General features: G+C 42.4%; 2 protein-coding genes across 3 annotated transcripts in view; both read right to left on the minus strand.

Moving 5' to 3' along the window:
• The window catches only part of osbp2b (oxysterol binding protein 2b), a 45,550-nt gene extending 44,768 nt beyond the window's left edge, over positions 1–782 (minus strand). Inside the window, exon 1 of one of the 2 annotated variants that reach the window (XM_072387928.1) lies at positions 221–782. In XM_072387928.1, the coding sequence (XP_072244029.1) occupies positions 221–378 (158 nt within the window). In that variant the 5' untranslated portion in view covers positions 379–782. The remainder of the gene's footprint in view (positions 1–220) is intronic. The other variant, XM_072387929.1, reaches the window with a different exon arrangement.
• A 3,576-nt stretch (positions 783–4,358) lies between these two features.
• rasl10a (RAS-like, family 10, member A) lies at positions 4,359–17,459 on the minus strand. The gene is made up of 3 exons (XM_072386974.1): positions 16,513–17,459; positions 7,087–7,211; positions 4,359–5,277 (listed from the first exon to the last, which is right to left on the minus strand). The coding sequence occupies exons 1-3, from the start codon at positions 16,726–16,728 to the stop codon at positions 5,007–5,009; spliced, it is 612 nt and encodes a 203-aa protein (XP_072243075.1). The 5' UTR covers positions 16,729–17,459; the 3' UTR covers positions 4,359–5,006.
• Between the last annotated feature and the right edge of the window lie 1,105 nt (positions 17,460–18,564).

An 18,564-nucleotide genomic window follows, 5' to 3' on the forward strand; every position in this document is an offset into this window, starting at 1 on the left:
TTTTGTCTGCCTCTGTCTGTGTTTCTGACTCTCCGCGGCCCACAGTCAGCTAAAACATCAAGCCTCCGTCAGCTGGAAGTAAACAGCTGACTCTGTCCATTTGACAGCTAGCCTTAGCCTGCTGCTAACCAGCTGAGGCAGCCAGCTGTATGATGAGCTGATACAAATGTGGCTGGCGTTTATCTTGAGATGGAGTACACACCATGTCTGCCGAATGTACCTGTAATAGGAAAGCAGACCATTGCTGAGGACGAACCATCGCCGCTGGTACCCTTTCAGATAGTTGGTCCATTTAAAGAGCCAGCCTTTGTAAGTGTCCGAGCCTGGAGCCGGGGCCGCGGCAGAGGCGGATGCTGAGCCCTTCCCTTGGTCGCTCATCCTCGGCTCCGCCGCTCGCCAAAGGAGCGCAAGATAAACCGGGAGCCGCGGAGACAGGGACACTGCCTGCTGCGACTGTCGGGGCGAGGACGTCTGCACTGACGAATCAGTCTGACAGAGGAGGGTCCGCTTTACGGCCAGAGAAAACACCGTGGACCCCTTTCACATGACGCCGGAGGAAGGACGACAAGTGATGCCAAGACACTTTGCTGATGCAGACTGCAGAGGATTCAAGGCACAGAGCTGGGCGTCATAGAAGGGAAATTCCTTACACGGTTTCCATGGTTTCCGATAACGAAATCACCATAACAACGGTTATTACCTTGATGTACGTTCCGAACAGCATTTGTGGCAGCATTTCTATGAGGGAGCGGCCACTCAGATGACCATCCGTGTGATGAGGACTGAATGCGAATGACCGCTCTATCAGTCCAAGTCTATGCTACAGACCAGCACCACGTGACGTTGTTATCTAAACATTTCTAAACATTTGACATGCGGTTTGGTTTCTGATTTCAAACCACATCTTCAGTCGGTGAGGTGAGTTGTCAGATGTTGGTCAAAGCAGACACTCTGACATGTCACAGCGTTAAAAGTACAGCGGTCTTTACAGGACTTACAGTAGATCCAGCTGCGGCACGAGTTAACTCTGTCACGAGTTAACAGAGTTAATTATTAATTATTTTAATTCCACCTGTGCACTTCCTTCTCCCATAAGTCAACAAACTGATGTTACACGGTCACTTCTTACCTGTGAAGAGGTTCGATATACCATTCTGCACGAAAAACACAGGTGCAATGATTCACATTATTAATGGTTAGGTTCCCCCTCAGTGTCACAGTAAAACTTCACAGTGAAGCAGCGCGAACAACAGCGCAGCAGGTCTGCAGCCGTCACTGAACTGGACTGAAGTGAATCATACTTTACAAACCCCAGTTAGGAAATTAATTTGCAGCATAAGAATCAAAACAGTTATAAGTCATCAGTCATTGTAAAGAAAAGTAATTGTGCAGAAAGCCTCTGACTGAACGCACTCTGTTGTTTAATCGTTATCTTATAAAGAGAATGCACAGCAGTGTACCCAAATTGAGCTTTTACAGCATTATTATTTGCATAATGAGCATCATCCAGCACAGACCCAGCTGCCTGTATTAGTTTGTTCGGTTTCTTTCAGTCGCAGGCTGCTGCTCCAACTGATAGCTGCAAAGCAGACTCTCCACCGCAGCTTTGTAAAATATATTTAACGTCTTAATAATGACATTGGAGGAACCACGCTTCCTCAAGAAGCAGTCTGTTCTGTCCCTTCTTTTATTAACCTCAGTGTAGCATTCTCAGTTCAATCTGTTGTCCAGGTAAAATCCCAGGTATTTGCAGTCCTCCTTCAACCCCAACTAATCTCCCAGAATGAAAATGGTGTTTGGATTATTCTTTATTATTACTCCTATAATTTAACAACATCATTTGTCTTGTGCATATTCTAGATGATCTGATTGGTCCCGGGCCATGCCACAGCCTCCCGTCCATCACTGATGCACCTCACAGCTGGAGAGTCGTCCGAGTGTTTCAGAAGAGGACAGGACTCTGAAGTCTGAGGTCTGCAGAGTGAAGAGAAACAGTGAGGTTACAGTCCCCTGTGGTGCTCCTGTGCTGCTGTCAGCCCTCTCAGACACATGGTTTTCCCAGGTGACTCCAGAGCATGTCACAAGCTGTGGCCTGTTTCTCAGGTAGCCAATAATCCAGGCAGTTCTGGGGGCATCCATCTGTATTTTCTGGAGATTCTCACCTGACAGGCTGAGTTTTATCAAAAGCACAGGGGAAATCAAAAACTTTATCCTCACAGTGCTGCCTGCTTTGTCCAGATGACTGTGGGCTCGCTGAAGCAGGTTGATGATGACATCTTCAGCACCAACCCCAAGACAATAAGCAAACCGGAGTGGGTCCTGAAAGGTTTTCACTTAATTACTTAAATGTGACACTAATTGTCTCTCCAGAACTTTCATGATGTGGGATATTAGAGCAACTGGTCTGCAGTCACTGAGGACAGATGCATGAGATTATTTGTAGGTGCCAGAACAAAGCAGGACATCTTCCACAGTACTGAAACCTGACTCAGGCTAAGGTTGAAGAGGTGCTGTAAAATCCCACATAGCTGTTCAGCACACGTTTTTGGGACCCTGGGACTGGCACCATCTGGATCTACAGCCTTGTTCTGGGTCAGTTTATGCAGCTGCCTCTTCACCAGACTTCTGGAGACAGACAGGCATAGGAGATCTCAGTGTGTCCTGATGGGGGGGGGGGGGGGGGGGGGAGGGTGTTGTTGATGAATCCATGTAAAGATCCATGACAGAGGTGCAGAGTAACACTATAGCTGTGTGGCAGTGATATCAAGAACATACATGTGCATTTAGAGTAGATCAGTGACAACATAGAGGAGCAAATCAGTTGATCATCGGGTTTTGTGTATTCAAAACACAAAAAACATTCAAAGCAGAAATCCAGTAACACTAAAGTGTTCTGTGCATGACGCACAATCAGGAGCTAGATCAGCAATTCAGCTCTTGATAACATCGCTTTACCACAAGATGGCAATGTGGTCAAAATGTTATTCATGGAGTGTAATTGTTGCACAACTGAGAAGTAATTGAAACAGTTTGCTGTTCTCAAATGCTTTTATTAATTCATCACGTGTCCCAAAACAAAAAAGAATTACTCACATTACTAACACCATAAAAAATAAACACATGTAATGTTTCTGTTAAAAAACTGTAGCCCTTTTTATTTGGAGATGCACACAGAAACAAACTGATGAAAACTCATGCTACGCACACTTGCCTCCTTGTGTCTCTGCTACATATTTCTTTTTTTTTTAAACTATTTTTTAATCTCACAAGAAAGGAAAAAAAAAAAACAAAGGAACGACACACTCATCTGGCCCGACTGAAGGGGTTAACACGACATCTTGGAGAGAGCCATGAGTTTGCTCACATGCCACGAAAAAAAAGAAAAGAAAAGACAATCAAATTCATCCACTCAGCCGCTCATCACAGTGACAGAAAACCAAGAATTACAAAACTTAAACACAATATCACATTTTCACATCAGTGCAAGTAAACCCTGACCCGTTGGCTCTACCAACAAAAGCATGCAAGTTGATTATTCTACAAATCATTGTTATATACAGTAGGTCTGCTTACTTCCTGTGCAACCATAGTCACAAAGTACCTACCTTGACCTTATAAAATGAAAAAGCAGCTCACAGCAAGTAGATAGTACTGAAATATTGATAATAAAGCTTCATCAATGATACATTTGTGTATTTGATGGGGCATTTAGTGGAAATCATTGAGCTCCGCTTTCTTATTTTTGCACGATATGCGAGTGCAGGTTGATAACAGTGACTGCATGAGGCGTTTTTTAATATGATATAGTGATACGTAAAGTCAGCCAGGACATCGCTGCAGGATTTTATTGCTCCTTTCTAATCCAAAGCTTTAACACCTGTCTCATATCTTGCTGTGTCTATCGTTTGCCTGCCTGAATGTCAGCTATCAAATCCGTCTCTTTCTGTGTCTCCTTCACTTGCTCTTTCACACTCACACACACGCCGTAACATTTATCTTTGTGGGGGATCCATCAGGAACACGAATTCTCTGGCCCCTAACCTTAACCTAAGACTAATGCTGACCCTAAAACTACCATTCAGGCCTCCAGCAGCTGTCGTTTCAAAGTGCAGGGTCCAGCATTCTGGTCTGGCCTCAAATACAGCAAACCAAACCCAGATACACACACAAACAACCACATTTGGAGAAGAGGTTCAGGTTCCGCAGCCTCCTGCAGGTCCCCAGTTCCCTGGATTTAATGTATTCATCAGAAACAGACACCGAGTGAGTGGGGCAGGGGGGGAGCAGATTAAAGCCCTACAGTACATCATGATAAGGGACTGCAGTATTTGCTGCTGCAAGACAACCTTAAAACACCCTTGGTCTAAACAAGTAGTATTTTACTCTTGGCCAAGTTTGTAAGAGAGGCAGGAAAAGGACCAAAAAATGTAGGCTACTTCTTAAATGAACCACTATCTAATAATATCTACTTATGTACATTTTGAGATAAACTCTCCAGAAGGAAATATTTTTGCTCTTTGTAATTCCATCTTGCAGATCATATCCTCAAATAAATCCAAATGTATCTACCTCTGACTTTACTGAATGTGACCAATTCAAAAGGAAGACTGGATGATATTGCTGTCTGTCCATTTTGAGTCTCACAAACACAGCTTCCATCCTCTCTGGCCCGGCCACAGACCTGCTGCTGTGTTAGATTGGGAAGCACAGCCTGAAATGTTTAGCCGTCAGGCTGATGGGAGAAAAAGAACTGTGCTTGGCTAAGTGTACCGCCTTTCACCTACTTACGTTTCGACACTGTGGGCAGAATTTGACTAGGAAGTAACCGGATGACCATGTGTGAGATTACAGTGTCTTTTACAGCGCAAAATTCTAATAAACCTCATTTTGAAAAATCAGCTCAGTTAAGCAGGAGGCCACAGGGTATTTTTTCCAGCCATTTCGATAAAAAGTCCTTTTCTCCTTCTCCACTCCAGAGCTGAGTCGGGTGGAGGGAGCTCTCAGGGTCACATGATGGTGCAGCGATTCCTCTGTAGGGCCCCCTGCAGACGGATGGAGGTGTGGTTCTGACGCATTCCCCGTGCCACGGCAATGCCCAGCAGCTCCTTGAAGAGCAGGACTACGTGCCAGTTAAACTTTGCAGAGCACTCCACATAACCACACTTCCAGGTCTTCTTGACCAGAACTGACACTGCCCTTCGAGGCATGAAGCGCTGACGCTGCAAATCCCTCTTGTTACCCACCACCAGGATTGGCACCTCACTACTGCTGCCCTCCCTGCAGGAAAATATGAGGGGAAAAAACTCAATTTAAAAAAAACCACAGCCATTATCTTGGTATTTGTAACAGCATTGTCTCTGAGTAGTTTTTCCTTTTCTTTTTCTTTTTTTAATCCTTGGTGTGTGGGGGCGGACTGAAAGATTGGAGCTCACAGACTCAAGGGGCCTCCCACTACACTCTGCAGTGGCTGCTTTACAGCACTATTGAGCACGAAATGCGTAGCAGGCAAGAGTTGGTTATAAACTTATGCCTCAAGACTTATATTTGTAAAGCTTGGTCGCACTGCGCTGCTGATACACATCTACTGTAGGATGAAGTCATTTCCAACCATTTTCATTAACATCTGATGGTGGCTTCAGAATATGACTCTGATTAAGGAGGAGGAAATTATTAGGATTAACAGAATCTCTATCAATGTTGTCAACTTTTAATGCTTGGTATAACGCAGAGTGGGTTAGAAATGGGTTTTTAATGACTATAAAATTATAAACGTGTGGGAGCAGTAATGTGAAAAAGTACAGGGCATTTAACTTTCTGAGCTTAACAACAGCAAAGGCAACACCCAGAGATACACTGTTTAAGCTGTGGCATTGTCCGTTTATCTTTTCTTCGTATAATGGCACACACTGTCACATTGTGTCTTATCTTCCTGCAAGGATTTGCATACTTGTGCATATCTGCACACCTGCTCTGACAGACGGACAGAGAGCTGAAAGCAGAGAAAGCCATCGAGGAAGACTGATGTAGTTGAAAACCACCTCTCAGCAGTGATCCTTCTTTTCTCCGTTTCACATGTTGTGCTCACATAATGTAATATCTTCTCGCCTAGCTATTTTGAATGTTTTTTGCAGAGGGAGATGAACAATATGTTTGAAGGTGTGTGCATGCACCTGCATAGGAGAATTCTGGGGGAAACTATGCGGAATTGCTGCTGGGATATAACGCTGTCATAAGCCTCACTGAGCTGAAGGTAGGCTTCGTGCTAGAGGGCTTTAAAGAAAATAGGGCAGAAAAATGAGGTTACTCTAGTTTGTAACCGATTTTGAACCACCGCATTTCAACTTTATATGTTTGTTCTACTTTGTTCTACAGCTGAAAACTATAGAAAGACAATCCTCTTATTCATGATTTTAGCAGTGTCTTCTTCGCTTTTTTCTGGTCTCCTTTATTCTGATTTCTCTTGTTTTGAATTCCTCTTGCATTCCTGCTGGCAATAATGGGTTTCTGTCTTGGAACTGTGCAGTGACAGTTTGGTCATCTAAAACCCAGCAAACCAACGAGGCCCCTCAGTGCACTTTTACATATGCAAATAAATATATGCATGAATCCTAGTAGTAACAATTATAGTGGTCTATTTTTTCTATATATTTTTTTCTCTAGTGTTCAGTCTTTTCTGCTTATTTGTTCAAAGTCACCCAGGAGACCTTTTACTGTGTGTTATCTCCTTGTGGTATATACTGCCTTTGTGTCTTCTGATGCTCTATTCTGTCCATCAGAAGCAAAGAGACCCCTAATATCATCCTTAAATCACTACTGACATCTTAGACAGCACTCTTGCAGCAGTACTATATCAAATGTCAAACCAGACCTGTCAGGATTTCATGGAGAAGCGTGCTGAATTAAAAGATATCACCGCAAGGGTGAACATAACTGTCACAGTTGTTAAAATCAACTGCTCTGTGGCTGGCTCTAAAATGGCATATAATGTCTTCAAATGGGTGACAGCATTTCAAATGATGATCAGTGAGAGTTAAGAGGTTGTACGTCAGTGATTCTATTCTCAGTAACAAATAAGCTTGACCATACCTGTTCTCTACTATCTGCTGTCTGATCATTTTGACATATTCGAAGCTCTCCACACAGCAGATGTCGTACACCAGGATGTAAGCGTTGGCATTGCGGACACCCCTGCAGCGCAAATCCAGCCACTCCTGCAGGACACAAGTATGACCAAGAAACTGTTTAGCCATTCTTTAGGAATGTGTGGCCTGTCAGTTAGTGATTCAGTGAAATATCCCACATGCTTCATGTATTTGTACAAAGGTTTATGCAAAATTTACCCGTGCAAAATGCACTAATGATTTAGATCAGATCAGATTAGATTAGATTCAACTTTAATGTCATTGCACATTGATTACAAGTACTGAGACAACGAAACGCAGTTTAGCATCTAATCAGAAGTGCAAAGAAGCAGAAAGTGTACACATGAATGGTAGTGGTATGTAAATAATAAGATACAGTATGTAATAAGATACAGTATGTGCAGTAAGAACAGTATGGTAGTAAACTGTGACAACGACTATAAACATGAGATGTATACAGTATGAAATAAGATATGTACAGTACAAACAGTAAACTATAGTAAACTATACCAAGACTATAAACATGAGCAGCAATTTTGCTATATAGCAGAAGGTAGTGCAGATATGACGTAATTGTATGGAAAATGGAACAAAATGGAACATTTTCCCTTTCCCAACATGAAGTAATTTCGGTTTGTAGTCAATATTCTCACCTAGTAGTGGAAATAGTGTTGTAAAACTGATAATGAATATATAGTCTATCATTCTGACTAAATCTAATGATTTTGTGAGTAGCTCTTGAAATCAGAACTTTCATCTGATACTGAGGTTTGTGACAAAATACCTTCAGAAGTCCTGTTTTTTAAAATTCAGTACTGATTAGCTATTATTAAACTTTGTAAATGTTCCCCGCTAAACATACAAAAACTGTCATATTAATATTCCCCGTGTCCTGTTTCTCAAATATTTGTGGCATACAGTGAGAACATAACAAAAGATCCCATTCTTAGTACTCCATTATTCAACTCTATAAAGCACAAAATAAGAATCTGTATTGGGGACCAAGCACAGCATCTACTTACTAAGACAGGCATTAAAGTGCCTAAATTATAAAAAAAAAGAAATGTCAACAGAATACTGGACAGGGTAATGTGCCACCATGAGAACATACAGCGTGTGCAGAAAGTTTTCTGACTCTTTTCGTTTTCCCACATTCTTGTTTAAGAGTCATCGTTAGAGTCATATCTATTTCTGCAATGTTTTATCAACAGATTCAGAAATAAAATAGCTAATTTAGTTTTGTTTGGGTGTAGCTACTCAGGCCCTTCACGTACATCATGGAGCTGGATGGAGTTGGATGGGTAATGCTGGTACACAGTTATGTTTAAGTTTCCGGAGCAAGATGGGTTCAGGTCCAGTCTGACCATAAACAGGTGTTGTGTCTTTTTTCCAGTTACACCCAATAAATTCAGTAAACCAAAGCTGGACCCCAGCTGAGTTTAAGCAGCGTTGCAAGGAGCCCTGATTGAAGTCAATCGCAGAGCTCAGTGTTGAGTGTCTGAATAACTCTATGAGTTAGATACTTCAGTCTTTCACCTTCTCTAAATCAACAAAACACTGCTTGTCATTGAAGACTATTGTGTGTTTGGCTCGGGAGAGAGAGTGTTCGTCCACCAGTGGTATCGATGGATTGGTTTCCATCTTCCCTAACTGTATGACTAAGAAGTACTGTATCATTGTGTGCGTGTGTGTATGTGTGTGCGTGAATGGGTCTTACCGGGGGCTCACACCAAAAGCGTCTTGAGCGGCCGTGGTTGCTCAGGGCGCTCACAACCCGCCACCTCTGCTGCCAGAAGCGGCCAAAGTGGCCTAAGCGGCCGAAGTGGCAGAAGGGACGGGGCTTTCAAATAGCAGGTATATTTAATAATCCATCTATACATCGGTTCCTGCAATAATAAGTTTCTCCTCCATGGTTTTTACTCTCGCTCTGCCATTTTCTGCCCTTTTCCGCCTTTTTTCCACCTTCGGAATCCAGATCGGCTGTGTTGCGTCGCCGCTCATTTGCATAAAGTTGAGCCTCTCTCAACTTTCGAAGCTCACGACGCTCAAGAAGCTCAAAAAGCTCATGAAGCTCAAGAAGCTCATGAAGCTCACAACGCGGGCCACTCACAACGCCGGCCGCTCATCGGCGCCAGCTTACATTGAAAATGAATGGCAGCTTTTGGTGTGAGCGCCCAGTTATGTGTGAATGGGTCTTGAAGGTGAAAGCACTTTGAGTCATCAACTAGACTTAAAAAAAACACTATAAGTGCAGTCCATTTCTGATATTCACTATTAAGATAAACATGAAACTTGATCTGAAAACTTTCTGTATACACTGTAAATGTACTTGCATGCTGATTAGTATTTAGCTTCGAGTACCTCGCAGAGCAGCCAGTATTCAGTGCACATACCAACAGAAAGCAGTAATAGTGGAGGGAAGCTAACTGAAAAGCATGTGCTTTGTATTCCCATAATGTTTTGAAAGCATTTTGGCTCTGTGTCACTGTTTGTCTTCTTCTGCTGAAGAGAAAGTGCAGAGTCAATGAATTCCCTGAGCTGGCATGGCTCTCAGAGTTTCACAGCCTGCAACACAGTGATTTGGTAACCACCCTAGAGAAAGCACTGCTCAGTTTCCTAGCTACACATGTTCAAGGACGAGAATAAGTCATACACAAATTCTTGCCTTCTGTCAGGAGAAGAAAAACAAACAGTTTTACTTTTGTTGCTGTTTGCTTAATCTTTCTGATTCATAGTTCATGCAGCGTCATAAACAGCAATGTTTTGTTTGATGCTAACGAGTTGCAAAATGTTTTAGTTAAAGCACATAGCAGGAGTGGGAGCATTTGGGCTTTACTGGGGACATTTGTTTCAGCAGAAACATGGTGATCCATTTAACTATTCATGCTGCGTTTCTGCAGCATGAATAGAAGGTATGGAAATGAGAAAAAAAAACAGAGAATGAGGCCTGAGAGAATGCTGAAAAGATGGAAAAGACAGCATCAGAACTGCAGCAAACCCAAATGTTGCATCAGGTCTTAATAGGTCAATGGCCTTAAACAAAGTAACAGCAAACTAAAAGAAAAACATCTGTCTGGAACATTTGGACCATCAGTTAACATCTGCAGTCCTTGTCCGTGCGCACTGTCAACATTTTTCAAATTTCAGGATGAGTCAACAGGTTGAGTTTCAGTCGTGTTGGGTCGGTCAGTGGGAGGGTAACGCTTGGCTGTTCAACATAGCAAATGAACCCACAAGAAGGGAGGTGGAAGTGACAACGCAATCAGTACAAGCTTGTCTCATTTGCCATTTTCCCTCTTTGTAACAAGCAACTCCTTTCACAACAACATAGCCACCTGGAGCCAAAAGAACCGTGATTCAGAAGCGATCAGCTTGTTTAGATACGATGAAAAAAAAACTTTCTCCCAGCAGAGGGTTCAAACTCTGGGATGATACGGGGAAACTATATAGGCTACATCACATTTCCAAATTAAATAGAATTTATAGACCCTCTTTTAGCTCGACAGTTGTCCTTATGCCCTTGCAAAGACAGCATTGTGCCAGTTGTGCCAAGCTAAGCACTTGGGACACAACATGCAAGCCTGTTTCATGATGATGAAGTTAGACAAAGGAGGAAAAGACTATACATGAGGCATTTTGGCCAGTTCAGGAGCAGTGTCTTCTATGTGAGTGCTTCATGTTGCCTTGTCTTTGGTCTTTTAAACTCTGCAGACCTTTTATATGCGCAAAATGTGACTTACGGCACTGAAAACTTGAAAATTGGTATGCTTTTCATAAGGAAGGGTTGTTGAAGACCCATTCCTATAAAAAGCAAATCAGTACCAATGACAGGGTCTTCCACGTAACAAACCTAAGGACACAACCCTGTGAAAATGTTGGAAGTCAAAGCTGACTACAGGTAAGCAGGTGGGGCTTTTATTAGCTAGTCAGTGACGTAGTAAGGTGGAGGAATCAGGAGTGAGAACAGAGTCGAGGATGCGCAGCTGCAGCCATTCGAGCGGTGGAGACAGAAGCAGGGCCTATTTGCAAATTCATTAGTCTGTGCAAATTAAACAAAATAACGGTGTAGAGTTACATCTCATGAAAAAGAAGGAGATATGTCTGATTAGAGATGAGTTTCTGAATATTCACTAATGATGCTTTCAAGGTTTAAAAACAAATGTAATTCCAGATATGATCACTGTCTCTGCTGAAGTTGTTTATTCTTTCTTCTGCTGCCATGATTTTCAAAGGTGCTGTGGTTGATGTGCATAATGCTTTTTGACTGATGTACCTGGACCCCCGGAACAGATCATTTGGCCTGTTTAGAGCTCTGTTTGTTGTGTCATATTTGCTTAGAAAACTGAAATATCAAAGCGTTGCCTGTCAGACTTCTTTTAAATGTTATGCCTCTGTTCAGCATGTGAACTGATATGACCCAAAGGTGTAGCAGATAAGCGCTGATGGATCTGCTACAGTGTCAAAGTGACTATCCATGTGGTGGTTTTGTAAATATGGAGATTTTTTTCTTCTTCTTTCTGCAACAGCTTAAAATAGAAATTTTAAAAAGGAAAATGTAATCACATTGCTGTCAAGGCTCTGGGAAATGCGTCTTTTAGATTAACATGCCACACAGCCCATCTGTACACCGAGCATCAACTGATAATTTGTGACAGGGGAGGCTAAGGGAAAAGGCGATGATCAGCGCGATAATGCTAATGATAATGCCAGCACATTGATGAGAATTAATTTGCCTTCATTCAGCCTGGAAGGGGTTATTTATGGGTTTGTGTCGACAAGAAGAAACAGTCACACACGAGCAGGAAGATAATGAGGCCGTTCATGCATGAAGACAAACATGTGTAGGATCACTGCAGTCAAATGTAGCACAGGAAGGGGGAGACTGCGTGGTGAAAACTGGTGTAAACTGTGACTCCTCTGTCTTTTCCAAGTTTTTCAACCACTTCTCAGCACCAGGTTACAGGTGGTTGATTACTATTATTATTATAATTATTCATAGCTTTTTTTTATTTATAATTAAACTTCTACACCATATCCCAAAAAAATAAATCCAGCTTTTGATATGATTGCAAAATTGACAAAATATTCCCAAGCATCGCATATCATCACAGCTCACCCTTTTCTGATAACCGAGGCAGCTGAAGACATGAGATGCACACAGTGGCTTCAGTTGCACACTCACATCTTTTGTGCTAAAAATAGCAGCTTGTGTTCTCATCTCATATCTCTTTGTGATCCAAGTTCTGCTTTTTAATGTGGAGGAGGCGCTTGAAAGAGCAACATTACTTCTCCACTCCCAAACAAGAAACACATCAGTTTACCGCTGATGAAATGGAATCAAATGAATGCAAAATGCGTGTGTGGGCATGTTTATTTGTGTTTGCTCGCAGGATGTGAGTGCGCTCTTGTGGGAGCGTGAATGTGAAGTGTGGTGCCACTGTCTGTATCCTCCAATCGGCCTTCTTACCACAGCGTAAAAGAAAGAGCATCTCATACTCAAGAGCCAAACAGAACATGTTTCCTTGACAACCGTGGGACGTGGTCAGTTTTCAGCCAGCTAAGACAAAGCTGCCGTGTGTCCTACTATCACGGGGATCACATGAGGGGGGCAGCTTCATTGTATTTGTGGTTGTGATGGATCTTGCTCAAGATCAGGAGGGAAATCGGGTGTAACATGCTGGGAAAGGGTACCGAGTAATTAAAGATTTGTCATACAAAGGCCGTGCTGGCTGACTTGTGGTTCAAATCTATCACATTCCCTGCGGCAAAATTCCCATTACTCAGTGATGACCTATAGCAAGAAAACCATTTCAAACCTGTTTTTTTTTTTTTTTTTTAAATCTTTTGTGTAATCACCTTGTTTGAGATGAAGGATAATGGTTTTGTTGGTGTTTTTCTTTCTTTTTTTCCTTCTTTCATGAATCACCCAAGGTAAAATGATCAAGTGGTGCTCCTCTTTAGTATTACAGCCAGGAATTGTTGACCTTAAATAAGAGCTAACAAGGACTGTAACACATGTTAGAACAGCTTTAAAATAACTGTTTTGAATCAGGGACATACGCTTTGTCCCTCTGTGGAGGAGAGTTAGACGCCCGTTAAATATGAGGCTACAGCCAGGAGCATAAAGACTGGAACCAGCGTGGCTTTGTCCAAAGCTTATATAATCCACTTCACGTCTCTGGGCTCATTCATTTACATAATATATCTCGTATTTTAAACCGTGCAAAATACAAGTAAAAAATAAATAAATAACATCAACAATTTTTGGTTTCACAAAATACTACATGCAAGCTTGGCTGAGCATTTTCAGTGTTGTTGTTTAGCTTTTGCAGTAATGAGTAGATTCATTACCTTCGATACAACCACACACAAGCCAGGAGAGTAGCACAGGATCTGTCCTCTCATTGAACTCTCAATCAAAAAAAGGCACATATGCATTTTCATTAAACTATTCAATTATTCAGTCAGGTTTGTCTGTGGAAATAACGACATTGTTCACTTTGCGCATTGTTAATAATCATCCCAATATGTGTGTGCTACGAGAATACATTTCCTGGTTATAAGAAGAGGTTGCTGGTTTTGCAAAAATAATTCAAATTGGTACCACAAAATGGGTTTCTTCCTTTGAAAAATGGTCAATCTCTCCACCAGGTTTGAATAAAATGTGTCCCGGTAGTTTTTGCATAATTTAGATGCTAAACTCCAATGACTGGGAGAGCTCAGTTCAGCAGAATGCATGCAAATAGTACAAAACACAATTAAGTTGAGAAAAGGCCTTTGTTAGTTTGAGAAAATGTGCAGAGGAAGTACACAGAAAAAGGTGTGTCGCAAGTGGTCTCAACATTGACAAAAATGCACTGCAAATGCACATTACACATACAAATACAGACAAAAGTTTGGGTTCTACTACTAAAACATAGGTTTTGTTCAGTTCATTCTTATGTTTGTCATTCTTTTGACAGTCTGGCACGGCACAGTCAAACTGGAGCAAAAAAAAAAACAAATAGAGACTAAACTGAAAGTGAAGCCTAATTTGGAACCCGTCAAGCTTTTTGTAGACTTCTTATCTCAGAGCAGATTGATATGGACCTTGAGCTTGTGGGAGACTTTTTAACTGGATAACTTAGTTTATTCAGGGGGAAAAAAAATGGATATTTGCTCTCTTCATCCTGCTTGGCATTATCACATTATCACAGAGAATATTGACAGAGATTACTGAGAAAATGTCCAGAGAGTGCAGGAAAGGGAGAGGGAGCATTTTGAGTGGGAGGAAGTCATGGAGATACATTATGGAACAAACAAAAATGAAGAACAAGAACAATCGTGCCGAATGAATCCGTAAGGCTTAAAATCCATCTGTCTTCATGTCCTATTGCCACACTTTGACAGATGCTCCCTAAAAGCTATACTATCAGCAACAGGCAGTCATACTGCAAAGCAAACAAATCGTTAAACCGTCGCAGCCTCACAGTAAAAAAACAGAAATATTGCCTGGGAAGCATAAAAGCGGGATTGAATGTCTGTGTGTGATTGAAACAGGCTCACCAGCAGCCTGCTGGATCCTCACTGCGCTTCTTTTAAAGATAATCTAAGATGAGGAGAAACTGCTGAGCTGCATCAGTTTGGAGGCGTACTGACTCGCTCTCGTCTCCCGCTTCATCACAAATTTTACAGGATGAATATAATCCGGACTATTATTTTTTTGCTTTCAGAATGTCTGTGCAAACTTTCCAATTGACTGCAGCTACTTTGTTTTCTATTGGTGGTTTATTCCCAGCAGTATTCTAATAGGGAATGGTGCTTTAATTCAATTTGTTGCAGACAGAAAGTAAATTTCGACCATTGGCTATATGTGTTGCTCAGTATACTCAGCGCCCCTGACTCAGGTTACGTGTCTGAGCCAGTGGGGTATAAACAAAGAAGTACACTGACTCAACAAAGCCCTACCAGTGCTCTCATTGTAAATAGAGGACATAATAGTATAAGTGGGCAAGCGAACAAGAGGGACATGACTGTAGAGCAGAAGAGAAAGCACAGCAGCCTTGGAGGTACATTGCTCAGTGAATGAGTAATCATAAATCTGTCTGATGGAGACATAGCAGCACTCAGTTAATAGTTTTCTCCTTCTGTACACTTCCCATCAAGGCTCAACCAATCAGAGACCTGTTCAGAATATGATACAGCGTGGTGATGACAGCTGTGTGTGCTGAAAAGCTTACGGATGTGACTCAACCTTTAGGACACACACTCCTACACTTAATCTCATGAGACATATCTTGTCTTATTCCGCTTCCTGCTCACACCTACCAGCTTGTTCCCTGATGGAGATTGAGCAGCATTTAGCAAATAAACTAAGAAACTCTGAGTCTTTAAAGAGCGTCTCTGTGAGCTTTAAACGGTTCAGCACTGCAAACCACTTACCACCTTCCAACAAAATGTTAGATCTGGTTGAAGAGTTGTTTGTAATTGTGATAGGATGATCGCTCTGGCCCCTCAGCCAGCCTGTCAGACATTTTCTGTGTTTTTCCAAGTCAATGTCTCACTTACACACATCTACAGTGGGAAAGTTTTGGATGAATTCAACACTGCTCGCGAGGAGATCCCTTTCTAATGTGGTTTAAAAGTATCTTTGATAAAGTCCCTTCTTATTCATTTTGGAATTTTTCATTCAAAGGTTATTTGAAGACAACAGAAAGCCTCCGCAGTGCGAGTTTGACCAATCAAACCATTTCTTTTTCAAACCCCCCTCTCAATAGGATGAACTTATTGGACAAATTTCCACCAAACCCCTGATTCTTGTCAAGGAAAAAGCCAAAACTACAAATCTACTTTGCAATGTGACTACACACCATCTCAAGCTTCAGATTTTGTTCACCAAGATCTTGCTGTTGATGTGTCTCCAACCAAGGTGCGACCTGTGATCTATAGTCATAAGAGCCTGCAGAGCATTCCTGCTATTATTTGCTGTGAAAAAACGCACAAACACAACCACCAGCAGGCAGCAGAATTCAATGAGCTCATCTGAACGTACCTGACCCCAACCACTGCTCTTAGAAGTCTGCAGAAGACTCTGATTAACACAAAACTCATTCTTTCCTCAGGAGGGGTTGAGAGTTTACTCTGTCAAAGTGAAGCTCTAAGGCTTTAAGTCAGTCTCCATAGCAACTAGTAGACATCTGATAACAAAAGAAGAATAAATTAAATTGATTTTTTTCTTTGCCAGCTGCTGCGAACAGACGCGCAACTTGTTAAATTAAGCAGACACTAAGCAAATGAGATGTAGATTCAAGAAATCGGAGATCACCAAAGCTCGTTTAAGCCCTTCTCTGGTAAAGTTGAATCTTTTAGGGGTAAACGTTTGTTTAAGTACCTGACTGGCGCTTGCAGGAAAAGAGGAGATTGGCGGGACGTCCAAAATCTTCAGCTCATACATGTTCCCGTTCAGTATGACGGAGGGTCTGTACACATATCTGGTCCTTGTCGGTGTGTACACCTCCGAGAAATCGTTATAGATGAACTGGCGGATTATAGAAGTTTTGCCCACTCCGGGAGCACCGATCACTGCGATACTCAGCGTCTCCACCATTCCTGGAGCACGAGGTCAGCACCATGGACAGCGACGACGACAGATGTGACCGTCCAGAAACACAGCTGGCTGCCGCTCTAATGGAATCCAATCTCCCGTCTGAGCAGCAGCCTCTAAATCACCTTAACTGGGTTCAACTGCGTACAGTAAACGAATCAGTGGGCAGATAAATCATTCAGCCGTCGAGCGGAGCGAGGGAACTTTATCACCCAGGTGAGGGCGAGGGGAGAGAAGCCACGCAGCTTGAGGTTCGTCAAATAATACGCTTAACCATGTTCAGGCGAATGGAGGGGTTTTCGCTGCTTCTGCGAGCCAACGCATAGAGAGAAACTCTTGGTTTTCAGGGGACATCCCCTGCCAACCTCTTCCCCAGAGAGGAAACATAAAAGTCCGCCCTTGCTGTCTGCACATGGACATAATCCTGCCCAGGTTTGGCTCTGACCTTGTCCAAACGCACCGGAGCTCTCGTTGTCTTCATTGATTATCTCCTCTGCGCCTCTCACTCATTTCCACCGATGCACCACCACCGCGCTCCTCCAGGGAGGAAGGCGCACAGCCGCAGGGCTCTTAAATAAGCTTTCCACGTGCTCCCAAATGGCATTAAAACCTCGCAACCTTTCCGGCTTGTGGTCATACAAATATTAGCGATGTGATTCAAGAAATGAATAATCAACACGGCCGACAGACGCGTGTTTTCTGTAAAGGCATCTGGGTGTCTGGTAACGTTGTGTGTCTGCCGTTGGTTGGAGAGACTGGAGCTCTCTCTCTCTCTGTCTCTCTCTCATCATTAATATCCCGTGTCCCGCTCATCCAATAGGATCATGTTGTGCGCAAAGCGTGTGACAGCTTGGTGCTCCTATACGCCGTAAAATAAATGGCAAAGGAGCAGGCCACACACTCTTCATCATCACAATGTGAGGGTCATGGAAGCGCGCCGCAAGACTGACTTCATATCTCCGAGGTGACTTATTAGCCCCCTGGACAGGGTCCTCAGGAAGGGCAGGGCAGGGTCAACGTGTGCCATCAATCACTTCTGGGTGATAGTGGAACACAATGGATGGGTCAGAGGAATACATATCACACGTTTGATTTCCCTCAGAAAGACTGGAAATGAGCTTCTGTCGTAAAACTGCATCACTTTCCGTCAGGGTTCTGCTTAAAAAATAATGCAGTAAGTGTAAATGTTGGTCATGTGTGGAGAAACACGAACCTTCTGACACACCAAGTGTGCAGTTACAAATCCAATATGTGATAGTAAAATGGAAAGCGCTGAAAAAAAAGGCATTTCAGGACAATCTTAGAAATCAGCACTTGTAACTGTTTACTGGGTTTTTATACGTATTGCCTATTATTATTATATTTTTGCACCAAGATATAAATAGCACAAAGAAAGTCAGTCATCAGCCAGAGATGTTCAACAACCTGGCGAACAAACACTTGCATGTAACCTCCATGTTTATACAGAGCAGTGAAAATCGGTTAAAAAAAATCTATTTAAAAAAAAACACCTGAAAGATCAGAAGTGATGACTCTAGGACTGCACATAAAGGGCCCTAGAAAGAAAAATGTCAATCATTCCTCATGTTCTCAAACAAAGATTAGGTGTGCATGCGCAGATGAGCGGATGATGTTCCATCATAAAGGAGTTTTCCTTCAAAAGAGCTTATCTTTTAAACTCAAGAGCATCACACACCTGGAAAGAACTCAGGTTACAATAAAGTCGGTCTTTTAACTGGACTGTGTTTATTAAGCGATTACAAAACTGGGCACACACAAACTCCGGTGGGGAGTTGAGATGGGGCATTTTTTACGTGAACTAATACATAAAAGCATACT

The sequence above is a fragment of the Leuresthes tenuis genome, unplaced genomic scaffold (assembly GCF_036924035.1).
Source record: "Leuresthes tenuis unplaced genomic scaffold, fLeuTen1.0.hap1 SCAF_6, whole genome shotgun sequence".
NCBI lineage: Eukaryota > Metazoa > Chordata > Actinopteri > Atheriniformes > Atherinopsidae > Leuresthes > Leuresthes tenuis.

Bases quoted from the DNA above. Each gene is read 5' to 3' on its own strand.
- rasl10a (XM_072386974.1), bottom strand. From the start codon at position 16,728: ATGGTGGAGACGCTGAGTATCGCAGTGATCGGTGCTCCCGGAGTGGGC. The intron at 7,212-16,512 runs GTACTTAAACAA...TGTGTCCTGCAG, and splicing joins TTCCTGCAAGCGCCAGTCAG to GAGTGGCTGGATTTGCGCTG. The intron at 5,278-7,086 runs GTATGGTCAAGC...ATTTTCCTGCAG, and splicing joins CAGCAGATAGTAGAGAACAG to GGAGGGCAGCAGTAGTGAGG.